This window comes from Cloeon dipterum, chromosome X (assembly GCF_949628265.1).
Source record: "Cloeon dipterum chromosome X, ieCloDipt1.1, whole genome shotgun sequence".
NCBI classification, from domain to species: domain Eukaryota; kingdom Metazoa; phylum Arthropoda; class Insecta; order Ephemeroptera; family Baetidae; genus Cloeon; species Cloeon dipterum.
In genome coordinates, this window is record NC_088790.1 from 25,625,070 (window position 1) to 25,648,467 (window position 23,398).

General features: G+C 38.2%; 3 protein-coding genes across 4 annotated transcripts; 2 read left to right on the top strand and 1 right to left on the bottom strand.

The window, feature by feature from the left end:
* Window positions 1-7,082: 7,082 nt before the first annotated feature.
* On the top strand, window positions 7,083-16,807 carry LKRSDH (lysine ketoglutarate reductase/saccharopine dehydrogenase). Of its 2 annotated transcripts, none has more exons than XM_065493847.1 (16): window positions 7,083-7,227; window positions 10,689-10,793; window positions 10,860-10,973; window positions 12,096-12,515; window positions 13,191-13,368; window positions 13,427-13,557; window positions 13,611-13,885; window positions 13,986-14,157; window positions 14,217-14,290; window positions 14,357-14,487; window positions 15,134-15,554; window positions 15,615-15,690; window positions 15,746-16,009; window positions 16,066-16,273; window positions 16,327-16,503; window positions 16,564-16,807. In XM_065493847.1, exons 2-16 carry the CDS (start codon window positions 10,722-10,724, stop codon window positions 16,677-16,679), a joined length of 2,829 nt encoding a protein of 942 aa, XP_065349919.1. In that variant the 5' UTR covers window positions 7,083-7,227; window positions 10,689-10,721; the 3' UTR covers window positions 16,680-16,807. The 2 variants fall into 2 exon arrangements, with proteins under 2 accessions (XP_065349919.1, XP_065349918.1); XM_065493846.1 differs by lacking the exon at window positions 7,083-7,227 and adding an exon at window positions 8,289-8,446.
* A 901-nt stretch (window positions 16,808-17,708) lies between these two features.
* LOC135946170 (uncharacterized) lies at window positions 17,709-21,010 on the top strand. Its single transcript, XM_065494250.1, has 6 exons — window positions 17,709-17,877; window positions 17,950-18,003; window positions 18,068-18,555; window positions 20,023-20,114; window positions 20,174-20,319; window positions 20,580-21,010. The coding sequence occupies exons 1-6, from the start codon at window positions 17,797-17,799 to the stop codon at window positions 20,652-20,654; spliced, it is 936 nt and encodes a 311-aa protein (XP_065350322.1). The 5' UTR covers window positions 17,709-17,796; the 3' UTR covers window positions 20,655-21,010.
* LOC135946169 (putative inositol monophosphatase 3) lies at window positions 20,988-23,310 on the bottom strand. Its single transcript, XM_065494249.1, has 6 exons — window positions 22,941-23,310; window positions 22,709-22,879; window positions 22,499-22,652; window positions 22,059-22,219; window positions 21,885-21,999; window positions 20,988-21,346 (listed from the first exon to the last, which is right to left on the bottom strand). Exons 1-6 carry the CDS (start codon window positions 23,124-23,126, stop codon window positions 21,102-21,104), a joined length of 1,032 nt encoding a protein of 343 aa, XP_065350321.1. The 5' UTR covers window positions 23,127-23,310; the 3' UTR covers window positions 20,988-21,101.
* Window positions 23,311-23,398: the final 88 nt, after the last annotated feature.

The following is a 23,398-nucleotide window of genomic DNA, read 5'->3' on the forward strand; positions in this document are numbered from 1 at the left end:
CAAGTTGCTGGACTCTTTTTGCTGCTGTGCATCCTGCATTTCGCGATCAGTGATGATTCATGTGTTTTTTCAACAAAGAAGAGTAAGAAAATTTGTGTTTAAACATTCCATATATTGCGTTTTATTTCAGGTTTATCATCAAGATATGATTTTGTGGAATATTTAAAAGACACATTCCAAGATGACAGCAGTAAATGCGTCAGTTGCAATACAATTTCTTCGACAAACTCTAAATACGAAGCTAATTGTCTGCAAAAAACATCAAACGGTAACTTATCTGTCTCATCAACCCTGAACACAGTAAAGAAGAAAATTGTATTATAGGAGAAAGATTTTACTTGGCTATGCGTCATCTTAAGGATATAAACCAAACGTGTGCATTGGTGTGCTCCTGTTCAGATTTTTCCAAAATTGTTAAAAAAATTGCATGAATACGTCATCCGTTTTTAAGGAGAAGACCAGCGAATCGGGATACGAAAAGTTGAAAATGAACGATATGCTTAACAAATATTCTCGCTTGAATGCTTATAGCTTAGAATTGGAAAACTATTTTAATATTCTGCTGGCTCTCTCTAGTATTCAAACCATCCTGCTTTTCCTGCAGACTGCTTACCTGATCAAGACAAAATTGGCCTACTTCAACAAATCGCTCCAAAATCCAGAAGCAAAAATTGAATTGATTGAGCTGCAGGCTACAGGTAAAACAACAGTATAGTGGAGAATGAAAAGCAGCCTGCCATAGTGGAAGTCAAAGACCATTCCAACGCCTGTGGAGAAGCTGCTTCAACGAATTGTCAGATCCAAGAACTTACAATTAGTCCTGGAAAGGCGGTCATTTACAGCGATAGAATCCAGAATATATTAGAAGGAGGTTTCACCGGGATGGTGGCCGATTCATTCAATATTTACGAAAGGATTTCATTGCGCAATGAAGATCCAAAGGACAAGTGAAAGTTTTGCATTAACCGTATTTATTATTTTATATATCTTCAGCTTATACTTATATTAATTTTTACAGCAATTTTCCTTATTTTGTAGTTGGTTTTGAATTCTGTTAATATTAACAAAATCAAATAAAAATTTGAGCATATACAATAAAATTAATGTAATGAACAATAATAATGTGGTTATGTTGTACATTTTATTTTAAATTAATGGTTTTTCGATTGAAACTCTAAATTAGAGCAGGTTTCTAAGCAAGTAGATTCATAATTACATTTGAAGTTAATCAATGAATTTCTCTTTGATTTGTGTGTATTTATGCTTCATCAAATATAGCTATATGTATATGGTTGTGTGTATTTTAATTCAGACAAAAATGGTGTGCTTCTTAATTTAAAAAAAAAAAAAAACTATAAAAATCATGAAAAGTGTATATTTTATTTCTGTAGCTCGCTTCATCCTCATGACCAGATTTTTTCATTTTAAAGTGTCTCGTTTCAAATATGGTGCACCTGATCACTTCAAATTAGAGGTCTCAGCCAGCCTGCTAATTTTGGGTCACGTCGGCAACCGCCAGCCGCCGTGAATATGGCTAAACTGCGCCAGCCACGACAGCCGCCGCCGGGCAAAAAAATCGGCTAAGCCGGCCCCGCCAGCCGCTGCTTTTAATATCGCGGCTGAGACCTCTAGTAAAAATATATAAAAATAATTTGGTCCTCATTGTTTATAGCATTTTAAACATTTAATTAACATTTTTTTAAAATTTCGTTCTATTAATGTCTCTGGCTGGCACTCTCAGCAAGCAAGTTCATGAGGTTGAGAATTGATCGTCACTCTCGCACCGAATTAATATATTAAAATGTGTATTAAAAATAGACAAGGAAATAGTTGTTGTAACTGATTGTGTTTGCTCTGTTCCGCCTTTAAAGATGCGACATGTCTTCGAGCTGCTTGAATTTATTCAGAATTTTATAGAACAGTGCGGACTAAAGTGAGGGACATGGAGTTAGTTGCTGGACTCTTTTTGCTGTGCATCCTGCGATTCACGATCAGTGATGAATCATGTGTTATATCAACAAAGAAGTGTTAGAAATTTTGATTTTAAACATTCCATTATATGACGTTTCATTTCAGGTTTATCGCCAAGGAATGATTTCTTGGATGATTTACATGAAATCTTCCGGAGTTACAGAAGTAAATGCTTCAGTTGTGATAAAATTCACTCGACAAACGAAAAGTTTGAAGCTAGTAACTGCCTACAAAACGCATCAAACGGTAAATTTTCTGTCTAATTAACCCTGAACACCGTATATAAAAAAGAAAATTATATTATAGGAAAATTCACGAAAAGATTTTACTTGGCAGCTCATCATCTTAAGGAAAACCAAACGTGTGCACTGGTGTGCTCCTGTTCCGACTTCATCAAAATTTTCAATAACACCTATAAGGAAAGGTTTAATGGCGAATTTTCGGGATGCGAAAAGAAAAAGTTGAACTTTATATTTAAAAATGATTCTTGCCTGAATGATAATGGAGCAAGCTTAGAATCGGAAAAACTGAACAAAACAATCTCGAACTCATCTCTTGTAGCAACTTCTTGTCCGATAAACAGTTTAAATTCCAGTTCAGATTCCGAGGTTAATATTCTGCGGGCGATCTCTAGTATTCTAGCCATCCTGCTTTTCCTGCAGACTGCTTACCTGCTCAAGACAAAAACGATGTATTGCAACAAACCACTCAAAAACGAAGAAAAAATTGAATTCATTGAGCTGCAGGCTACAGGTGAAGCAGCCGCTGTGGAGAATGAAGAGCAGCCTACTGCGATAGAGGAAGTCAATGAAAATTACAACGCCTGTGAAGGAGCTGCTTCAACGAATTGTCAGAGCCAAGAACTTTGCTTTGGCAAGGAGGTCATTTACAGCGATGGAATCCAAAATATTTTAGATCGAGATTTCACTGGGCCGCTGGCCGACTCATTCAACATTTACGAAAGGATTTCATTCCCCGCTGATGATCCAAACGATGAGTGAATGTTTTGCGTTGAAAGAGTGTCTAATCATCTATTTTTAGGCTTTCCTGAATTTTTTTAAACAATTTTCATTTTATAGTACGTTTTAAAAGCTTCATTCATGCTGTTACTTAAATTAAAATCAAATAAAAATTAGAGCAAAAAAAATTAATGTAATGCACTATAATAAATGGCCATTCGAAACTTTCTCTTTGATTTGTGTGTATTTATGCTTCATCAAATATAGCTATATATGGTTACGTGTATTTTAATTCAGACAAAAATGGTGTGCTTCTGATTTGAAAAACTATAAAATTATGAATATAATGTTTATTTTATTTCTATGCAACTCGCTTTATCCTCATGACCCCATTTTTTCCTTATGATGCACCTGATACTTCAAATCCGCACCAGCCTGCAAATTATGGGCTGCCAGCCGCCGTAAATCTGGCTAAGCCGGCCCTCCAGCCGCTGCCTTTAATATCGCGGCTCTATAGAAAAAACGTTTATTAAATAATTTAGTCTTCATTGTTTATAGCATTTTAAACATTTAATTAACATTTTTTTAAAATTTCGTTCTATTAATGTCTCTGGCCGGCACTCTCAGCAAGCAAGTTCATGCGGTTGAGAATTGATCGTCACTCTCGCACCGAATTAATATATTAAAATATGTATTAAAAATAGACAAGGAAATAGTTGTTGTGACTGATTGTGTTTGCTCTGTTCCGCCTTTAAAGATGCGACATATCTTCGAGCTGCTAGAATTTATTCAGAATTTTATAGAGGAAACATTAACAGCTGAAGTGAGGGACATGGAGTTCGTTAGCAAGCAAGTGGTTGGACTCTTTTTACTGCTGTGCATCCTGCGTTTCGCGATCAGTGATGATTCATGTGATTTTTCAACTTGTTACAAGAAAAGTAAGAAATTATAATTTTAAACATTCCATATATTGCGTTTTATTTCAGGTTTATCATCAAAAAATGATTTCGTGGATTATTTTAAAGAAACATTCCAAAGCAACAGCAGTAAATGCGTCAGTTGCAATGAAATTTACTCTTCAGACTCTAAATTTGAAGCTAATTGTCTACAAAAAACATCAAAAGGTAACTTGTCTGTCTCATCAACCATGGACACTGCATAAAAAAGACAATTATATTATAGGAAAATTTACGAAAAGATTTTACTTGGCAGCGCATCATCTTAAGGAAAACCAAACGTGTGCACTGGTGTGCTCCTGTTTAGACTTTTCCAAAATTGTCAAAAATATTAGCATTCATGCGGCATCCGTCTTTAAGGAAAAGACAAGTGAATCAGGATGCGAAGCGGAAAAGTCGAAAATGAACGATATACTTAACAAATATTATCTCAAGAATGACAATAGAGCTAGTTTAAAAATGAGAAAGTCCTGTTCAGATTCGGAAGTTAACATTCTGCGGGCAATCTCTAGTATTCTAGCCATCCTGCTTTTCCTGGAGACTGCTTTTACCTGCTCAAGACAAAAATATTACCTACGCTCAAAAATCCAGACAAAATTGAATTAATTGGGCTGCAGCAGGCTAAAGGTAAAACAGCAGTGGAGAACAAAGAGCGGCCTCCGAGAGTGGAAGTAGTCAGTGACCATTCGAACACCTGTGGTGGAGCTGCTCCAACGAATTGTCAGAGCACTCCAAGCAAAGAATTTTGTTTTGGCAAGGAGGTCATTTACAGCGATGGGATCCAAAATATATTAGATCAAAATTTCACTGGGCCGCTGGCCGATTCATTCAACATTTACGAGAGGGTTTCATTCCGCGTTGAAGATCCTAACGATGAGTGAACGTTTTGCGTTGACAGAGTGTGTTTATTTAATCTTATAATATTTTTATGCTTTCATGATTTTTTATGCGATTTATCTTTTATCGTTTGTTCATTCTGTTAATTTTAATAAAATGAAATAGAAATTAGAGAAAAAGTATAAAAAATATAATTAAAGTTGGGCATGTTGGCTATTTGAAACTCAGAATTAGAGCAAGTTACCAAGCGAAATTAATAATTACATTAGAAGTAGTTAAACAGTGAATTTTCACTTTGATTTATGTGTGTATTTATATGCTTCATCAAATAAATATGGTTGCGTGTATTTTAAATCAGACAAAACGGTGTGCTTATTAAATTAAAAAACTTTGAATCATGAAAAGTATGTTTTATTTCTTGCAGTTCATAAATTTCTATGAAACTTGCTGATTTTTTTCCTTTTATTGTGTCACTTTTCAAATACGATGATCACTTTACCATCCGCCGCCTTAAATCTCGCGGCTGAGTCATCTAACAAAAATATTTATAAAGTAATTTGGTCCCCATTTTTTATAGCATTTTAAACATTTATTTAATTTTTATATTCCGATTTTTTATAAATATCTCTTGCCGTCACACCCAGCAAATGAGTTCCTGTTGAGAATTGATCGTCACTCTCGCACCGAATCGTGTATTAAAAATAGACGAGGAATAAGAGTTGTGGCGGCTGATTGTGTTTGCTCTTTTCCGCCTTTACAGATGCGACATGTCTTACAATTAGAGCTGCTAGAATTTATTCACAATTTTATAGAGGAAACATTAACAGCGTGGACTAAAGTGAAGACATGGAGTTAGTTGCTGGACTCTTTTTGCTGTGCATCCTGCATTTCACGATCAGTGATGAATCATGTGTTATTTCAACAAAGAAGAGTAAGAGTATTTTATTTTAAAACATTCCCTATATGACGTTTCATTTCAGGTTTATCGTCAAAATATGATTTCGTGGAATATTTAAAAGAAACATTCCAAGATGACAGCAGTAAATGCGTCAGTTGCAATACAATTGCTTGGACAAACTCAAAGTTTGAAGCTAATTGTGTACAAAATGGTAACTTTTCTGTCTCATCAACCAAGAACACTCTAAAAAAAGAAAATTATGTTCTAGGAAAATCTGCGACAAGATTTTACTTGGCAGCGCATCATCTGAAGGAAAACCAAACGTGTGCACTGGTGTGCTCCTGTTTTGCCTTTTCCAAAATGTTCAACAGAAATTGCATGAGTGTGTCGTCCGTCTTAAAGGAAAAGACAAGTGAATCGGGATGCGAAACAGAAAAGTCGAAAATGAACGACATACTTGCAAAATATTCTCGCTTGAATGAAACTCGAGCTTATTCCTTAGAATTGGAAAACCATTTTAATATTCTGCGGGCTATCTCTAGTATTCTAGCCATCCTGCTTTTCCTGCAGACTGCTTACCTGATCAAGACAAAAACGGTTTATTGCAACAAATCGCTCCAAGATCCAGAAGCAAAAATTGAATTGATTGAGCTGCAGGCTTCGTGTGAGACAGCAATGGAAAATTAAGATATAGTGGAAGTCAATGACCATTCCAACGCATGTGTAAAGGAGCTGCTTCAACTTTGTCTTGGAAAAGAGGTCATTTATAGAGCGATAGAATCCAAGATTTATTAGAAGAAGGTTTCATTCGACATTTACGAAAGGATTTCATTCCTCGATAAAGATCCAATAGTGAAAGTTTTGCGTTGACAGAGTTTTTAATTTTCTATTTTCTCAGCTTTCATGAATTTCTGCTTTATTAATGCTGTTAATTAAAATAAAATCATGTGAATCATATAAAATTAGAGAAAAAATAAACTTAGACGATTGATAAGTTCATCACGTTGGCCATTTGAAACTCACAATTAGAGTAGCAGGTTGTCAAGCAAAATTCATAATTATATTTCAAGTAAAACAGTGAATTTGATTTGCGTGTATTTATGCTTCGTCTAATATAATAAAAAACTATAAGACATGAAAAGTGTCTATGTCTATATATTTTATTTCTATTTAACTCGCTTTACCCTCATGACCAGATTTTTTCTCTATTATTAGTTTCAACCTTTTAAATATATGATACTTACTAATTTAATCCGGCTACCTTGATATTTCCGGCCTTAGGATTATTTGGGAGAAAACCCAGCGTGTCGCACGTGCGTGTGTTGTTACCTGTTTGTGCGGAAGGGGGAGTTGGATTGTCGAGGTCAAGAGCGATCACCCGGGGGTGTGGCCTCAGAGGTTACACACACACTCTCTCTCTCTCTCTCCCGCAGTCAGAGGCTGCAGGCAGATCATCGAGCAGCTAGAGGATTTTCATTTCCCTTTAACAAATACCGAGACGCCGAGAGAAAGGGCCTCGAGAAAGAAGCAGGCAGTCGCGCTTTGACACCGCTGTCGTACGATGCGTCGTTGAATTTAAGCCTCCAAGTGGTTGCGCAGAAATACTGTGAGTTTAATTTTGATTAATTTTTAATAACAATCAAATTTTTATTAGCCAGAACGACCCCCGACGGCTTTGTTAGAAAAATAATTTAGTTCGAAATTCTCCTTCACCCTGCAAGCAACAGAATTTAGTTTATTATTAACATTTATTTATTATAAAGAAGTTCAAATTAGAACTATTTTTTCTAAGCCGTCCGTGGGCTTTAAATGGTCGACCCAGCTTTCTATGCCTGCTGACTAATAAAAATAATCGTATGATGCGCGTCTAGTCGGCACTTTGATAGCAACCCCCGTATCATAAATCTGGCAACCCTGTCTCAATGATCAATTTGCTGACTGAGAAGTAACGGAGTATGTTGTAAAACTATTCCCCCCGTTATATGAATTTGTTTTTATGCTCTTTGTTTGAAATATAGTTTAAAAAATCATTAAAATTTGATCAGAATGAGTCAATAGAAATTAGTTGGTTTAATTTTTGTTATGAAAAATAATTATTTTAAAGATTTAAATTGCAGATAGTACATTTCAGGGAAACGCAGCTAACAATTTTTTATTCAACTAATGCATACGCCGTGTAATGAATTGGGAAAAAATCATTTGATATTTGAAATTAAAATTTTAACGCTTTTAAATTTTGGAAATTATTGGTTAAATCATTTTAATTATAAAAATTGCACGATTTTTCATTTGATTTTTAAACTCAAAATCAACTTTTTATCTGAAACGGAAAAGGAAACGTGGTTTGATTGCGTTTGTGGTATTGCAGTAAAGAGGAGGGTAACATTAAAACGTCTAAAAACCTTAGATTTAAATGAACAAACAATATTAACATATTTAATTTAAGAAAGTGAATCATTCTCAAATATTCTCATTTTAATTCCACGGCATTGCTGCCCGAAAAGGCGACCCGTCGCCCTTGAACCTGCCAAGCAGCAGCCGCAATTTTGCCGTTTTCCAGGGTCAATGGGGAGGCGGAATTTGCAGATAACATACGACGTGGGCCTATAGCTGACGAGCAGATTGGTCTCTTGGCGGGGCGAGCCTCTCATATATAACATACAAGAATCACGTATATATGCGCGACGACTGCAGACGTGCCTCTCGTCCGTAAACAACGTCACAAAGCGCTCTGCTCCGGAGCGAAAAAGGAAGCAGTTTCGTGCGCAGTTCAGTTTCTACCTTGCCCCCGGTTAAATGGACCCTGGCGCCAAGCAGGTTTCTTTGTAAGAAAACTTTCTTTTCATAACAGGAAATCTATCTGATTTGAAACCAAAACGGTTTTGTTCTACTCCAATAATCCTCAGAGCCGCAAGAACCGGAATAATTCTCCGTAATTTTATATTTTTTTCAGGAGAATTGTAATTTCAATTTAGTTAGGATTAAATTTTCCTTTACTGTAATTTAAAGTAGGCTGAAATTCCTCTTCCGTGGTCGCTGTTTTCCTCGCCGCTCTTGTCGCCAGTTCATTTCTGGGTCGACCAAGGCCACTGAGGAGCCGCTCCGATCGCAGCAGCCTGCGTTTTATTGTATCCGCGCGTGTATATATTTGAATTTTTATTGTGTAGAGAGACAGACTCGTTCGCATAGTGTCACTGGCACCAGTTGGAAAAGTGTCACGCACGCCATATTTAATTTAATTCATTGATAACTCGATTAACATTGAATTGAGCGATTGTTTAAAAAACAAGTTGTCATTCATGCGGAGTTCACCAGTGATTGCGTGAAATAATGGGAGTCTTTCCGGGACAGATAAGAAATGTATCAATTAAAACTCGGCGACAATGGGTCCGCGATTAATAATCTGCAGCTGGATTACGCCGAGTGGAAAATCTTGGCTCTTGGGTTTCAACCACTCAAGGCCTTTCTTCTCACATGTCAGCTCGCGATGGGAATAATAAAATTTGCACTTGCAAGACCTTCGCCGGTATGAACGAATTGAAATATATTAAAGAAGCGTTATATTATTATTATTATTGCCGTTCATTGGAGCATGCTAGCTTTATCGCTCAATTTCCCTGGATGAAATTGCGCGTTTCTTATCGCTTGTATATTTGTTCACGGTTCACGCTTATCTTGCTTACAAGGATTAACAATGGACGTTTTCAAAAACAACTCGGATGATGCTGTATTTTTGTTAGTAGAAATAAAAACACATATTATGTGTTCTTATTATTTTGATGATTTTTACAAAAACAAAATCAAAATAAATATCAGAACGGTTAATCAGTTATTGATATGATAAAATTTATGATTAAAAAAATATCAGCGTGCAGATAAATTTACTTCCTGTTAAATTGTTGGGGCATTATTTTATCTAATCAATGGTGTCACAAAAAACCGAAACCCCGGTGATTTGTGTTTTCATTAAATAAATTTTCGCAATAAATAATTGTTAAGAATGGAGTGTTAACTAAGTTTATTTGAATAAAACAAACTCAATACTTGTGCAATGATAAATGAACATCGTTGACAACAGGATTTAAATGAAAACAACTTGTACTGTCAGACGAAAATCATTTATCTTGGAAATGTGAAAAGAGGCCGAGAAAAAATTCTCCCTATAGGGAGAATTTTTTCTACGCGGTCAGACGTCCATACAAAGTGTTGTTACCAGGAAACCCTCGTTTTGCATTATTATTCTTGTACATTCTTGCTAAGGTCAAACAACAATAAAATACATGAATATATCTGAAACTATTTTTAAAGAAGGACTTACCACCTGCAGGTACAAGTACATTTCAAAGAATTCGACGCGCAGGGCTGGTTGTTTGTATAAACAACAATAACAAAAAAGTAGATGTTTGTTTGACCGACTCCTATGTATACAACGCGCTAGAGGGTTGACATTGACGTCTCCATTATTGTGTGATAAATATATAATATTATATGTGTTATATATAAATAATTATTATTTATATATAATATTATGTATTATATGAGCAGCGCATCTAGAGGATAGCGCGATTCGACTATTGGCTATTTTGTCACCAAACCTTTCGGACGTGCAGGAGAGAACCTCTGCGTCTGAGGAGAAAAGTCAGAGCCAGTCTTGAGAGACAACCAGCACTAAGAAGACTCATCTGTGTCTGTGTTGGCCTCAGACTGAGCAATCAGGCAGTGGTGAAGCGATTCGCGTGTTGCGAGTTTTCCTGTGTGTCCACGTCCATCCGAAAGGGCAGAACTTTTTCCTGTTCCCACTCAGGAAAGGTGCGCAAGACTGCCATTTACTCGTGAGTACAAAACCAAACCATGAAGAAATGCACTGAAGAACACACAAAATGAAAGGTGCGAATTCGGAACAGAATATTATTTATTAATTTGTAAATCACATGCACAAGTATTGAGGTTTTTTATAAATATTTTATTTTCCTGCTTTAATAAGCTATTATTGGTAATCGTCTAGATTATTCAGTAACACTAGAGGATTTTTTATTTTTTATAGCATCAATTTCTTCAATTTCACAGGTAGTTTAGCAATCAACAGAGAGAATCACCAAAATGCTGTGGCGGCTGGCGCACTCGCGCAAAGTCCTCCTGATTGCCACTCGTCGCTACACACAACGCCATGACGTGAGATCAATCAAAATCGTATTTAGTTTTTCGTATTTGCATGGTGTGCGTATGTTTTTATTTCAGTTGGAGCTGCAGGGCAAGGTCATGGCAATTCGCCGGGAGGACCAGTCTGTCTGGGAGAGAAGAGCTCCGCTGTCGCCGTCCAATGTAAAACAACTCACCAGAGCCGGCGTCAAGGTAAAACTTTTAATTTATCGCTGTATAGGAAGTCGTTCCGAAGCAACCAATCAAAATCGACAGAAAAATTTCGATGGTTTTAAAATGATTTTCTGCTTAAGAAATAACCAAGAATCAAAATTATTTTGAATTGAATTTTAATTGAACTACCAAAAGATTTTATTTCAGAACATCTCAATTGCTGCTTATTTTCTTAATTAAATAATTATTTAATGGTACAAAAATGCATACTTAAAATAAATGGGTGTTCCCACAAGATATATGATGGTTTGCAATTTTTTTTAGCAATGTTGAAAAATTTAATGCATTTTTTTCTGGAAAATCGGGGTGATATCTGTAGAAACAAGCCTTTCGGTATTCACAAAAAATGCCCAATAAGCAGCCTAAAACTTTCAAATTGGAATTAATCAAACTTTTTAATGTTTGACAACAGTATTTTTTTCTAAAAACGGGTTGAAATAGTTCCTTAACATGAGTCAATATTTCCAGGATGGGAAAGGTTGCTGTATTGAAAAAAAAATGTCAATAATGTTTAAAATAGGGTGTTCTTGTGTTCCTGCGGGGTGAAAAACAAATTAAAATTGCACGATTGGTTGATATTTTCCCTCGAAACTCGAAACACAACTCTGTGTCACTCCTGAAGTCATAAAAGACCATTAGAACATGAAAGAAATCGAGCCCTGGCGTCAGGGAAGCCCTCGATGATCGATTTAATTAAAAATCCATGTGTGGCCACTTTTAACGACGCCTGACGGGAACTGTATTAGTTCGCTTTGCAAGATTTGCACACCGTTGGATCGGCCAAGTCAAAAGATTGCAAAATATGTACAATTCAACCCTTTGGAGGCCTTCAGGGTGCTGTCTAAACACCCTGATGTGGAAAAATCTCGTTCCTGACAGCCCTGCGAAGGCAAAAAAGGGTTGAATCGAATCACACATTTCCTGAAAACTCTTGACTTCGCCGATCCAATGATGTGCAAATCTTCAAGATCAAACCAATGAGAAAAAAATTAGAAAAAAACAGAATATAACTTAATTAATCTGTTTTTTTTCATCTTTTCGCTATCCTGATTCCTTCTTCCCTATAACAGAATTGATTTCAAACAAATTTGGCTTGTCCAGGTGATCGTGCAGCCGTCCAACCGGCGTGCCTACCCGATGCAGGCGTATGCGTCGGCCGGGGCGGTCATCCAGGAGGACATCTCCGAAGCCAGCGTGGTCTTCGGCGTGAAGCAGGTGCCGGTGGACGCGCTGCTGCCGAACCGCACCTACTGCTTCTTCTCGCACACGATCAAGGCGCAGGAGGCCAACATGCCTCTGCTGGACGCCTGCCTCGAGAAGAACATCCGCCTGATCGACTACGAAAAGCTGATGGACGATCGCGGCCAGAGAGTCGTGGCTTTCGGCAAATACGCCGGAGTGGCTGGCATGGTCAACATTCTGCACGGATTGGGACTCAGGTTGCTTGCCCTCGGCCACCACACGCCCTTCATGCACGTCGGGCCGGCACACAACTACAGGAGCTCCTTCATGGCAAGACAGGTATTTTAAAATAATGCAATGACATAAAATTTGAATCAAAATATTTGATTTAAAAACTAACTTTTTTAATTGGAACAAACCAAAAATCTTATAGGTCTTGTCCGTTCGTTCCCTTTCCGTTACATAAAAAATATATTTTCTATTTCTAATTTATAAACTTTGGAATTTTAGTTGGTTTTCCCGGCCCATTAGTTGGCATTAATTTTTAAATTTTATTTAATTTTTGACTTTTTGAATCTCCACATTTTTAGTTTCTGAAACACAAAAATTAAACGGAAAGTCAGAAATATTTTTATTTTAAAGGTCTAAATTTTTTCCAGAGAGCGAAAATGTTGACAGTTTTGAGAGGAAAAAAGATTTAATTGCAAATTGTAGATTTTTTCAGTGTTTTGGTCCACTTCCTTTAATACTAAATAAATTAAAATACAAATTTCATGACTGTTTAATTATCCAGGGTCGCAATTAAAAATCACGGGAACTAGTTTACACGATTTTCTCGTTGGCAACGTGTCTTAGATAATTAGTTGAACCAACTGAAGTAATTAAAATCGATTTCCGATGCGGGAATTTAATTAATTCGCTATTTTAGGTACTCAGTCCTAGAAATCAGCCATTTCTTCAGATTTGACCTATTGGAAACTTATTTAAAACACTCACGATGTATATCCGTTTCAGGCAATAAGAGATGCTGGCTACGAAATTTCTTTGGGCATGATGCCAAGGTCAGTTGGGCCGCTGACCTTCATCTTCACGGGCAGTGGCAACGTCAGCCAAGGAGCGCAAGAAGTATTCCAAGAGCTACCATTTGAGTATGTTACCCCTACCAATTTGAGGAAGGTTGCTGAACATGGAGGTGATTATTATTATCTTAATTTGTTGAATTCCCTCACCCAATTAACAAAAAATTTCAGCCACAAACAAAATTTACGGCTGCGAGGTTAGCCGACACGACCATTTGGAGCGGAAGGAGGGTGGCGGCGGCTTTGATGCCAAGGAGTACGACCAGTACCCTGAGAGATACATCTCTACCTTCAGCAAAACTGTAAATTGAAATTTATTTATAAACAAATTTATAAAAATTAATCTTTCTGTCAGATCGCTCCTTATGCTTCTGTGATTGTGAACGGCATTTACTGGGCTGTCGGGAGTCCAAAACTGCTCACCCTGCCGGACGCCAAACACCTCCTCCGCCCTGCACACACACCCTGGCTGCCCATTTCGGTGGGGGCGCCCGCCCTGCCGCACCGGATGCTTGCCATTTGTGATATCTCCGCAGATCCCGGTGGTTCCATCGAGTTCATGAACGAATGCACAACTATTGACACGCCGTTCTGCCTCTACGACGCTGACCGCAACAAGGAAACTCAAAGGTGACACTTTATTTCTGCATTTAAGGCTGAAAGAGATTTACGGTCTCTAGAAAAAAACCTTTATTGTAAATGGAATGATTTTAAAATGTGCAATTTCCAGCTTTAAAGGTCCTGGAGTGTTGGTTTGCTCAATCGACAACATGCCCACCCAGTTGCCACGAGAGTCGACGGACTTCTTTGGCGACCTGCTGTTGCCCTACGCAATGGACATTCTCAAGTCTGACGCCACTGCGCCTTTAGAGACGCATAACTTATCTAATACTGTGCACAATGTAACACTAAATTTAATCTCTCTCGATCGTTCATTTTAATCTGAAAATTCGTCCTGCAGGCCATAATAGCGAGTAATGGGGCGCTGACCCCCAATTTCAAGTACATTCAGGATCTCCGCAATGCAAACACGTGGTAAGGATTTTTCATTCGGATTTTTAGAGCTTGGCAACCATCAACGTTTAATTCGCAAATTCACAGCAGGAGCAGGCACAAGTCGTCTATAGACATAGAAGAGTCGGCCAAGAGGGTGGTCATCCTGGGCGCAGGCTTCGTCAGCGGACCTGTGGTCGAATATCTAAGCAGGGAGAAGAACATTAAAATCACCCTGGGTAAGAATAACTGTTAATTTAAAAAATTGCATAAGGATTTAAATTTTAATAACTTTTTTTCGTGGTTTGTTTGATTAAAGTCTTAAAAATGTCTTCTTAAAAGAAATAATTTAATAAAAATCTTCACTGTTTTTTTTTTAATAATTTTAGATAAATTTAAATTTATTCTTACACTGCTGTATCGTAACTAATACACCAATTGTATAAGCCCGTAGTGTTCGTAGGAGCCAACAGGTGGCGCCACCGTGTACTTCAGTAATAAATTTAATTTTAAGGCAATTCCGCTGCGATTTGAGACTCAATCCTGCTTCTGTGCATTCTTTACTCTATAAGTTTTATTTTGACGTGCTGAACACCAAAATCAGTCCAGTCATTCGCCTTAGAAACGTTGGAAAAGATTTTAAATTTCAAAAAATAATATTTTGCTATTATATGGCGATTGGCTCAACCGATTGTGGTTTTCAGCCCGTCAAAAGAAAGTAAATTAAGTGAAGAATGCAAATTTGCAGGATTGAGTCTAAAATTGCAGCGGAAGTGCCTTTAAATTATTTTTTTAAGTAAATATACGGTGGCGCCATCTGTTGGCGGCTTCGAACACTTAACTAGTGAATTGGTAATTTTAAACTTTTTTAAAATTCTTGTTCAGCTTCCGCCCTGAAGGACGAGGCCGATGAAGTGGCTGCAAAGCACGGTGGCAACTCGGTGGAGCCGGTCCTCCTGGACGTGGTCGAGCGACCCGACATGCTGGACGACCTGGTCAAGTCAGCCGACCTGGTCATCTCGCTGCTGCCGTACGGCTTGCACCCGAAGGTGGCGCAGAGCTGCATCGACTCGGGCACCCACATGGTCACCGCCAGCTACTGCAGTCCTCAGCTGCAGGAGCTGCACGACAGGGCCGTCGAGAAGGGCGTCACCATCGTGCACGAGGTGGGACTCGACCCTGGGCTCGACCACCTGCTCGCCCTCGAGTGCTTCAACGAGGTCAAGCAGGCCGGAGGAAAGGTTGAGTCTTTCATTTCGTACTGCGGAGGGCTGCCTGCACCTGAATTCTCCGACAACCCTCTCAGGTGGATTGACAGTTAATAATTTTTAAATGGATTTTTTTTAAATTTGGTTTTTTTCTTCAGATACAAATTTTCATGGTCACCTAGAGGCGTTCTGTTGAACACCCTGAGTGGAGCCAAGTATCTCAGAAATGGAAAGGTGATGCCCTTTATTTTGACTTATCAGATCTTCAGCTTTTTTAATTTCCTTGCAGCACATTGAAGTACCTTCTGGTGGCGCCCTGATGGACGCTGTTGAGCAGCTGGACTTCCTGCCTGGCTTCGCCCTGGAGGGCTTCCCCAACCGGGACTCTACCCACTACAAAAATCTCTACGGCCTGTCTGGCGCCCACACCATGTTCAGGGGCACTCTCAGGTTCACCGGCTTCACCAACTCCATGAAGGGGCTGCAGGCGTTGGGTCTTCTTGGACTCGAGCACCACCCTGCCCTTCACCCCAACGGCCCTGAAATCACCTGGGTTCGTTTCAAAAGATTTAAAACTGTTTCTAAATTTAATTGGTCTTCCTCGTTCAGCGCCAACTGGTGACCACCCTGATGGAGCTGCCACAGATCGACATTTTCTATGAAAACCTGAAGACGGCGATTTTCGAGAGAGTAGGCCGCTCTCACCACAGACTGGAGGCGGTTGAGCGGCTCGGTCTTTTGTCTGATGACCTAGTGCTCAAGAAGGAAACGCCAATTGATACGCTCAGTCACTTTTTGGCCAAAAAGTTGCAGCTAGGTAATTAATTTTTTTGGCAAATTATCAAATTTTATTTGTATTATTTATTTTAGAAAAAGATGAAAGAGATATAGTTATTCTTCGTCACGAAATCGGCATCTTGTGGCCTGACGGCAAAAGAGAGATCAGAGGCATCAACGTGGTTTCGTACGGAGATGCTGGAGGCTACTCTGCCATGTCGAAAACCGTTGGCTACCCAGCTGCAATTGCCGCGAAAATGGTTCTCGATGGTAAACAACTTAATTCTGCTTAGAGGTTAATCGAATTTTAAATAAATGCATCAATTCCAGGTGAAATTCAAACGAGAGGAAACGTGCTGCCTTTCTCGCAAGACATCTATTTGACCATGCTGAGCCGCCTGAAACAAGAGGGTCTGGAAGCGACAGAGCAGTCCTTCTGGCTCTAAATCTCACAAATTCCAATCAATTTTTACATTTCGTGTTCGTACACAATTCTGTTGCCATATTTTTCTATGTATTTTGAATATTGTAAGTGTAAAATAAATAATCTTTTTGAAATTTTAATAAGAGAAAACTGAATTTTATTTTTAACATTGAATTTGTAATAATTTAATTTTAAAAAGATTGCGTTTGTAATAATTTCCATAATTTCAATTATTTAAAGTGGATTGAAGCAGGACAACAGTTGAAAATAATTTGAATTGTTGGATGTAATAAGCAGTTGAACCATAAACAATTAAATTTGTTAAACAATTTGCAATAATCAAAAAAGGACCTCAATATACAGTAAGAATTAAATTTTCTCCAAAATTTCCAGCGCTTGATGATTACATTTTCGATTCCTCTTGTCAAGATCTGTCAATAAGCGTATGAAACCCTTTAAGGAAACTCTTTGTCGTGAAATAAAATAGGATTTCAAATAAGGAGACAGTCCTCACCATTTGAAAAGCAGGCTAACTTTACAGACATTCATCTAAAAAATTTGCATGGCTACTTAGCTCAATTTTAGCTTCAACTGAATCCCAAGGGACGAGTTCATTCATGCATTGGCAGCAAGAATTTTCCAGGATTTTGCAGTAACATACGTTATTTATCTGCGTAACTAAACCTATAAGAATTTCCCCCCGCCCAATTGGCGCGCTTCTCCCGCAAAACATGGTATTTGGCGCACGCGTCTGCCATCTCTTGGCATTTATTGAAACTGCTTTTCTGCCTCTGTACAATGCAATGTTCGGCGCACAAGCCAACAAGCTAAAGAAAGCCAATCGCGCTGCTTTGCATTCCTGTCTGTCACAAGGAGAGTAAAGGTAGGAGATGCAAAGCCCCGCCCAGAGTCACCAAAAGAGGAGAAGGAATGGGGATGAACAACCAGCGAACAAACGATGTTCATCCCCACTCCTTCTCCTCTTTTGGTGACTCTACGCGGGGCTTCGCATATCCTACGTTTACTCTTTACTCTCCTTTCCTTAGTCTGTCAGAGGCAACAACAAAACAAACCGTCGTGAAGGCCGAGTGATATGCGGTTGTCCCGTTTCTGTCCGAGCTTTCGTCCAGTTTGACGCAATGTCTGCCGACGCAGACCCCGAACTTCTGGAGCTAGTGTCCAAAAACCTCGAGGAGGAGGGATACTTGTATAAAATGCGGGTAAGGTCTAAAATAAATGAGTCACAGGTGCAATGGAAATTATTAAACAAAAATATTTATTGTCTTTCCCAGGCGCAGCTCCGGGCCAAAATTTTTCAAACTTTGGATAATCAGCTGAACCCACAGGTACGAATTTTATAATTTTTGTTGATTATTATAATTTTAGTTGATTGTTTCGTTTGCATTGCAGAAGCAGTCTGTCCGAACGCAACTGCAAGAATATTTAAGCAGCTCTGAAGGCTTGATCGTGGCCAGTTTGGTCAAGGACTTCCTCGACTTCTACAGTCTTGGCTACGCCGATGGTTACTTCCAGCCGATTGCCGCCTGCGGAGTCAACTTCTTCGCCAGCACCAGGGAAGACCTGTCCAAGCAGTTGGGCATAGCAGACGAAAATGGAAAGTGCAGAAAGCCGCTCCTTGCGCACTTGATAAAGCAGCACAGCAGCCCCGAAGTCCAGAAGCCGCCAGCCAACCAGACCTTCACCAAAACCAATGGTGACCTGTCTGCAAAGACCTCTCCGTCCAAGAGCCACGACCTCTCAGGGAGTGATGACTCGAGTCCGAAGGTGCTTGAAAAGGAGTCGCCTCTTCCTGAAGTAGCCAAGCTGGTCAACGGCAGCAATAACTCGCAGGAGACTGTGCTCTGCGCAGTCAAGAAACTCGAAATCAACAACGAAAGGTGAGCTGCTGTTTAAATTCCTTCAAATAATCTTAGTAAATAATTTTGGCACTAAAAATAAACAAAAGATTGAGTCATTTTAATTTGATTATTTAATTCAATTGGTAAAAAACGTCCGTCATGGCTTAAATTTAATTTATACCTTTATTTAACATTATCTAGTGCCAACAAGTTTGAAAAATCAAATTTCGGTATCTTAGGACGTTTCATGCCAATAGTATCCTGGATTGCATAAACCCCGCATTTAAAAAAAAATGTAGTGGTAAAAAAGGTGGCTTTTTTAAATTTGAACCAGTTTCTTGCAGGCAATAGTTGGACCTCAATTTTCAATAATTTTCTAATTATTAGCTAATGACCACGATTTGAAAATTTGTCAGAAATATTTGGAGAAATTGAGGCAGAAAATGGCAATTTAATAGAAAAAATCTGCACAGTAGAGGAAATGTTGACTACTCCAGCCGCAAGTTTTAGATTTCCGAAGGGGAAAAATGAAAAAATCCATTTTTTTGCGCTCTGAAGATATTTTTAGAGGCTCTTTAGCTGTTGCCTAATTATATCTAAATAGCGTAATTCATGCAGTAATAACTACCGAGATTACGTAAAGCTATTATTTATATTAGACGCACAGGAATAAAGAATAAATGGTCGGTTGTCTTAAATTCTCAAATCGTGACCAAAGCAAAAAATAACGCGGAGCAATTGGAAATAAGAATAAATTTTCCCGAAAATGCCATAAAATCAACTTAAATTACGCGAAATTGTTATCAGAAGTCTATAAGATATTTATTTTTTAAAAAAGAAAATTGCACAGGGTGTTTGTACATATATATTAATTATTAAATTTTATTCAACATTAAATCGAAAATTAAAAATGAATTTTAAGTTATTGTGGTTTGATATTTTTTTAATAAGAAATTTAACAAATTCAAACCCCTTTTGCAATTTGAATGTAATTTCAGGAAAAAACTTAAGAGTTTGTTTTACTGTTATGCTTTTAAAAACGTGTTTGATCTTTGATCAAGCATTTTTTTGCCATCATTACAATAAAGAAGGGAATGAGGAAATTTAAAAGTAAGCAAGGAGGTCCATGTGAAAATAATGGGGAATTTGGAGTCATAATATAACTAACTGGTATCGTGTTAATAGTTTTGATAACATTTATTTAAACCAGTTTTTAGACAAATATTTTTTTCATAGTTTTCCCTCTGAAAAAGTACACAGAGCTAACCTAACCAACAGCCCAATTGGCACCACTTTTATTGTTAGATTTTTACGAATTTTATTTTAAATTTACATTAAAAATAAATTTTTCAACTTCTAAAGCTCTAGTCTGCCAGAAAAAAATGAGAAAATAAGAGTAAAGTTTTTACCGCACCATTTTAAATTTAATTAAAAATCATAATCCACAGCAACATATTATTTTTCGCCTGCGAGGCGAGACTTACTTTAAAACCATGAATGTTTCAGATTATCCCCTGGGCTCACAGAGCCTGCTTCTATGCTCAAACCTCCATCCGAAGTGCCGTCGACTGAGCAGCACAAATCTTTGACAGAAACCGGTACGGCTTTTTTGTGTTTAAAAAATATAAAAATCTCATGCCAACTGTGCTCTATTTAGGGTCTCCAGCAGATTCTCTGGAAAACTATGAAGAAGATTTTCAGTCGTCAGCCACCTTGAGTCCAAAGGAGTCAAGGCAAGCTGCGGCCAGCGCCAGTGAAATTGAGGAGGTCATCTCGGAGGCTGTCAGCAATAGTGACTCAACGGTAATTGGATGGGTTTTCATACGATTCAAAACATTTGTCTAAATTTCTGATCTTAATATTAGCTATGTGATAGATGTCTCAAGTCTCAAATCATTCCATAATAATTGCTACTTCACACATTACTAACCATGCTTTTAATATTTTTCTTGTTTTTTTTTCGTAGCATGGGAAGTTTATATATCTTAAATTTTATAAGAGAATTTTTAAAATCATTTCTATGATCAATTTTCAATAAATTTGTGCTTGTTATTGTGTTTCAGGTTGAAGAATTAACTATCGACGCAACAATATCATTAACAAGTGGCTTTTTTGGAGACCACCTGCAGTCAGTATAACTCTCAGCAATTGGAATCTACCAAAATCTCTTAAAATCAAACTCCCAAGATGTGGAAACCGGATGCAATCTTGCCCTCAGCCATTTTTCACAATTTTCTTAACCATGTTTGTTGCTCAACTTGCAGATTTTGTGTGCTATCAAAATATTTTGCTGTTTTTAAATTAGTGCAAGGTGTACTAGTCACTTTTTCAGTTTGACGTCGTTCTCCAGCGTAGTATGCCTGTGTTTTGATCGTTTCTGTTGTGACAGGATAGAGTTTTCCACATTATTTATTGTATAAAAGAATGTACATACAGGTTAGCTCGTTTCCAGAAATTAAAAAACAAACGGATTTTAGCTAAAATCAATGATGAATCCATGTTTTATTCTTATTTCTTTCTTTTTCAAAAATGGAAATGGCGTCACATTAACGTTACATGAACAGTTAAAGAGGAATGTTAGTTACTTAAAGACTTGGATTTGTAATTTTATCGAGAAAGAGATCGGCTTCGGACACAGCGGCGAAAATGCCTCCATTGTTGAGGGCGCCAGCTTCGGAAGAATAGTCAAGCTTGTTGCCCTTCAAGTCAGTCATCACGCCCAACACGGAGTTAATCACGGCGTTACCGGCACACACGTCCCACTTCTTAATAGCTGTCGAATGTAGATAAATATCTACGTTTCCTTTCACAACCTCCATCACTTTGTAGCCTGAAAACAAAATATTTTTTGTTTTCACTCAAGAGGGAACATAATTATTTATAATTATATCATTGAAAGAGGTCTAAACCGCGAGATTTAAGACAGCAGCTGGCTACAATTTTCTTGCGGGTAATGTTTGCATTTGCAACTCAGTTTCAATAATTTTCTAATTATTAGCTAATGACCTCTACTTGAAAAATTGTTAGAGATAAATTTTTGGAGAAATGGAGGCAGAAAATGGCAATTGAAAATAAATCTGCACAGTAGAGGACATTTTGACCACTCCAACCACAAATTTTGGATTTTCACATGGGGAATATGGAATAAATTCATTTCTTGCGCTAGAAATTAGTAAAAATTGAGCGGTAAACACCAGTGGTAATAAAAAAACTAAGTGGTAAGCAAATGCAACTCTGCTGACGCGGCTGATAAAATTTTAAACGTGAAGTTAGATAGTGCTTAACTGCCTGAAGGGCCAAAAAACATTTTTTAATAAACTTTTTATTACTATAACCAGATAAAAACATTCTAGAAGAATAAAACTCACCAGCTCCAGCTGCTTTGGTGATCTTCACATTCGGACCAAAAGCAACTTGCGCCAACTTTTGCACTTCACCCGTGTGCGACATGGAAACCGTAATATTCGGCGCCTCCACATTGGGCTGCAAACACGTGAAACGATTTTAAAACCTTTCAAGGAGGCGTAGCAACTTTGCCTCACCTTTGTGCGAGCCAGCTTCTTGACACTTTCAGACCGCGCCACATTTCCCCAGGTCCAGTAAGTCACTTGGGGCTCGGCGAAAGGAAAGTGGATCACGCCGATAATCGGTTTGCCTTTCACGGCCACGCACACCATCGTTGTCACATATTGGAGAAGGTTTTCTGCAAATAAATACAAAAATCCTCAACCCAAGAAGTGTGTAAAATTAAAAAAAAAACGACTCGTCAAATCACATTTTTAGTTTTCAATAAAATCGGCAGGCACGGAATCTCTGAATTAGGCGATTTTTTCGACTCTTTCCCATCAAATAAACATGGAGGGTGCAAATGAATGAAGTGTTTGGATGAAATCCTGCGACCAGTACAAAAATTCCGGAATTTTTAATGAAGTATTTCGTTAATTTACATCTGTATGTATCGAATATTGTGTTCCAAGTAAACCTGTAAACTCTTTTGTAGCATCTAGGGGGTCGATCCAAATAGTGACATCTTCATTAGCCACCATTAAATCAGGCAACGTTTGTCCCTCCACGTCCACGACGTCAAGAGAAGGAGGGGTATTGCATTCATTGGTGTCATGCTCCTCAGAAATCACCTAGAGAAAACCAAAATTAATTTTTCCATCCGTATTCATCAGAAAGTCGGACGTACCTTTAATTTTGGGAACTTTTTCTTCAACCCATGGTACATGACACAGTGCGATTTGAAGTCGGCGTCGGTAACAGGGTCGTTGACCCCTTCTTTCGTCTTGCCCTTGCTCTGAATGTGCATATCGGCAAGTTTCCTAGCGCTCCTAACCTGTTGTCCTCCCTTTTCGGCGACCTAAAATCATAACAGCAAATGAATTTGTTTTGATAGATATTTGCAGTTTCTCGTTTCCCACCTCCTTGGCAGCCACCAAGAGGGCCTTCATGTTAACCCTGTTTTCCTCATCGGGGGTGGCCAGCAACCTGCTGCTGTTTGTGTCGTCCGGGTGACCGATGAAAATGTAGATAAACAACAGCAGGAACGAGATGGTGACGATGCACACACCGACCTTGTTAATCTTCACCGTGCCGCCGAGGTTCATGGTTCAATGAAATAGCCTGCCTTTTATTGACTAGATAGATTTTATAGTCGTTGTTTTCAGTCGGTTACGGTGGCACCGATGTCACATCATGATTGCGAACTGTCGAGGGACGCCAAGCTAGCTTCTTGCTTCGATACACAAAATAAATTTAAAGCGCTTTGAGCTGGATTCTGGACGTCGGAGGGTCAAAGGGCCGGTGATCGGTTTTGGCCTGTGCTTCAAACCGGTTTTTATAACATCTCGCAAACAGTGATTCTCAACATAAAATACAA

Bases quoted from the DNA above. Each gene is read 5' to 3' on its own strand.
- LKRSDH (XM_065493847.1), top strand. From the start codon at position 10,722: ATGCTGTGGCGGCTGGCGCACTCGCGCAAAGTCCTCCTGATTGCCACT. The intron at 10,974-12,095 runs GTAAAACTTTTA...TGGCTTGTCCAG, and splicing joins TCACCAGAGCCGGCGTCAAG to GTGATCGTGCAGCCGTCCAA. The intron at 12,516-13,190 runs GTATTTTAAAAT...TATCCGTTTCAG, and splicing joins GCTCCTTCATGGCAAGACAG to GCAATAAGAGATGCTGGCTA.
- LOC135946170 (XM_065494250.1), top strand. From the start codon at position 17,797: ATGTCTGCCGACGCAGACCCCGAACTTCTGGAGCTAGTGTCCAAAAAC. The intron at 17,878-17,949 runs GTAAGGTCTAAA...TGTCTTTCCCAG, and splicing joins GATACTTGTATAAAATGCGG to GCGCAGCTCCGGGCCAAAAT. The intron at 18,004-18,067 runs GTACGAATTTTA...TTTGCATTGCAG, and splicing joins ATAATCAGCTGAACCCACAG to AAGCAGTCTGTCCGAACGCA.
- LOC135946169 (XM_065494249.1), bottom strand. From the start codon at position 23,126: ATGAACCTCGGCGGCACGGTGAAGATTAACAAGGTCGGTGTGTGCATC. The intron at 22,880-22,940 runs GTGGGAAACGAG...TTATGATTTTAG, and splicing joins TCTTGGTGGCTGCCAAGGAG to GTCGCCGAAAAGGGAGGACA. The intron at 21,347-21,884 runs GTGAGTTTTATT...TTTTGTTTTCAG, and splicing joins CACCAAAGCAGCTGGAGCTG to GCTACAAAGTGATGGAGGTT.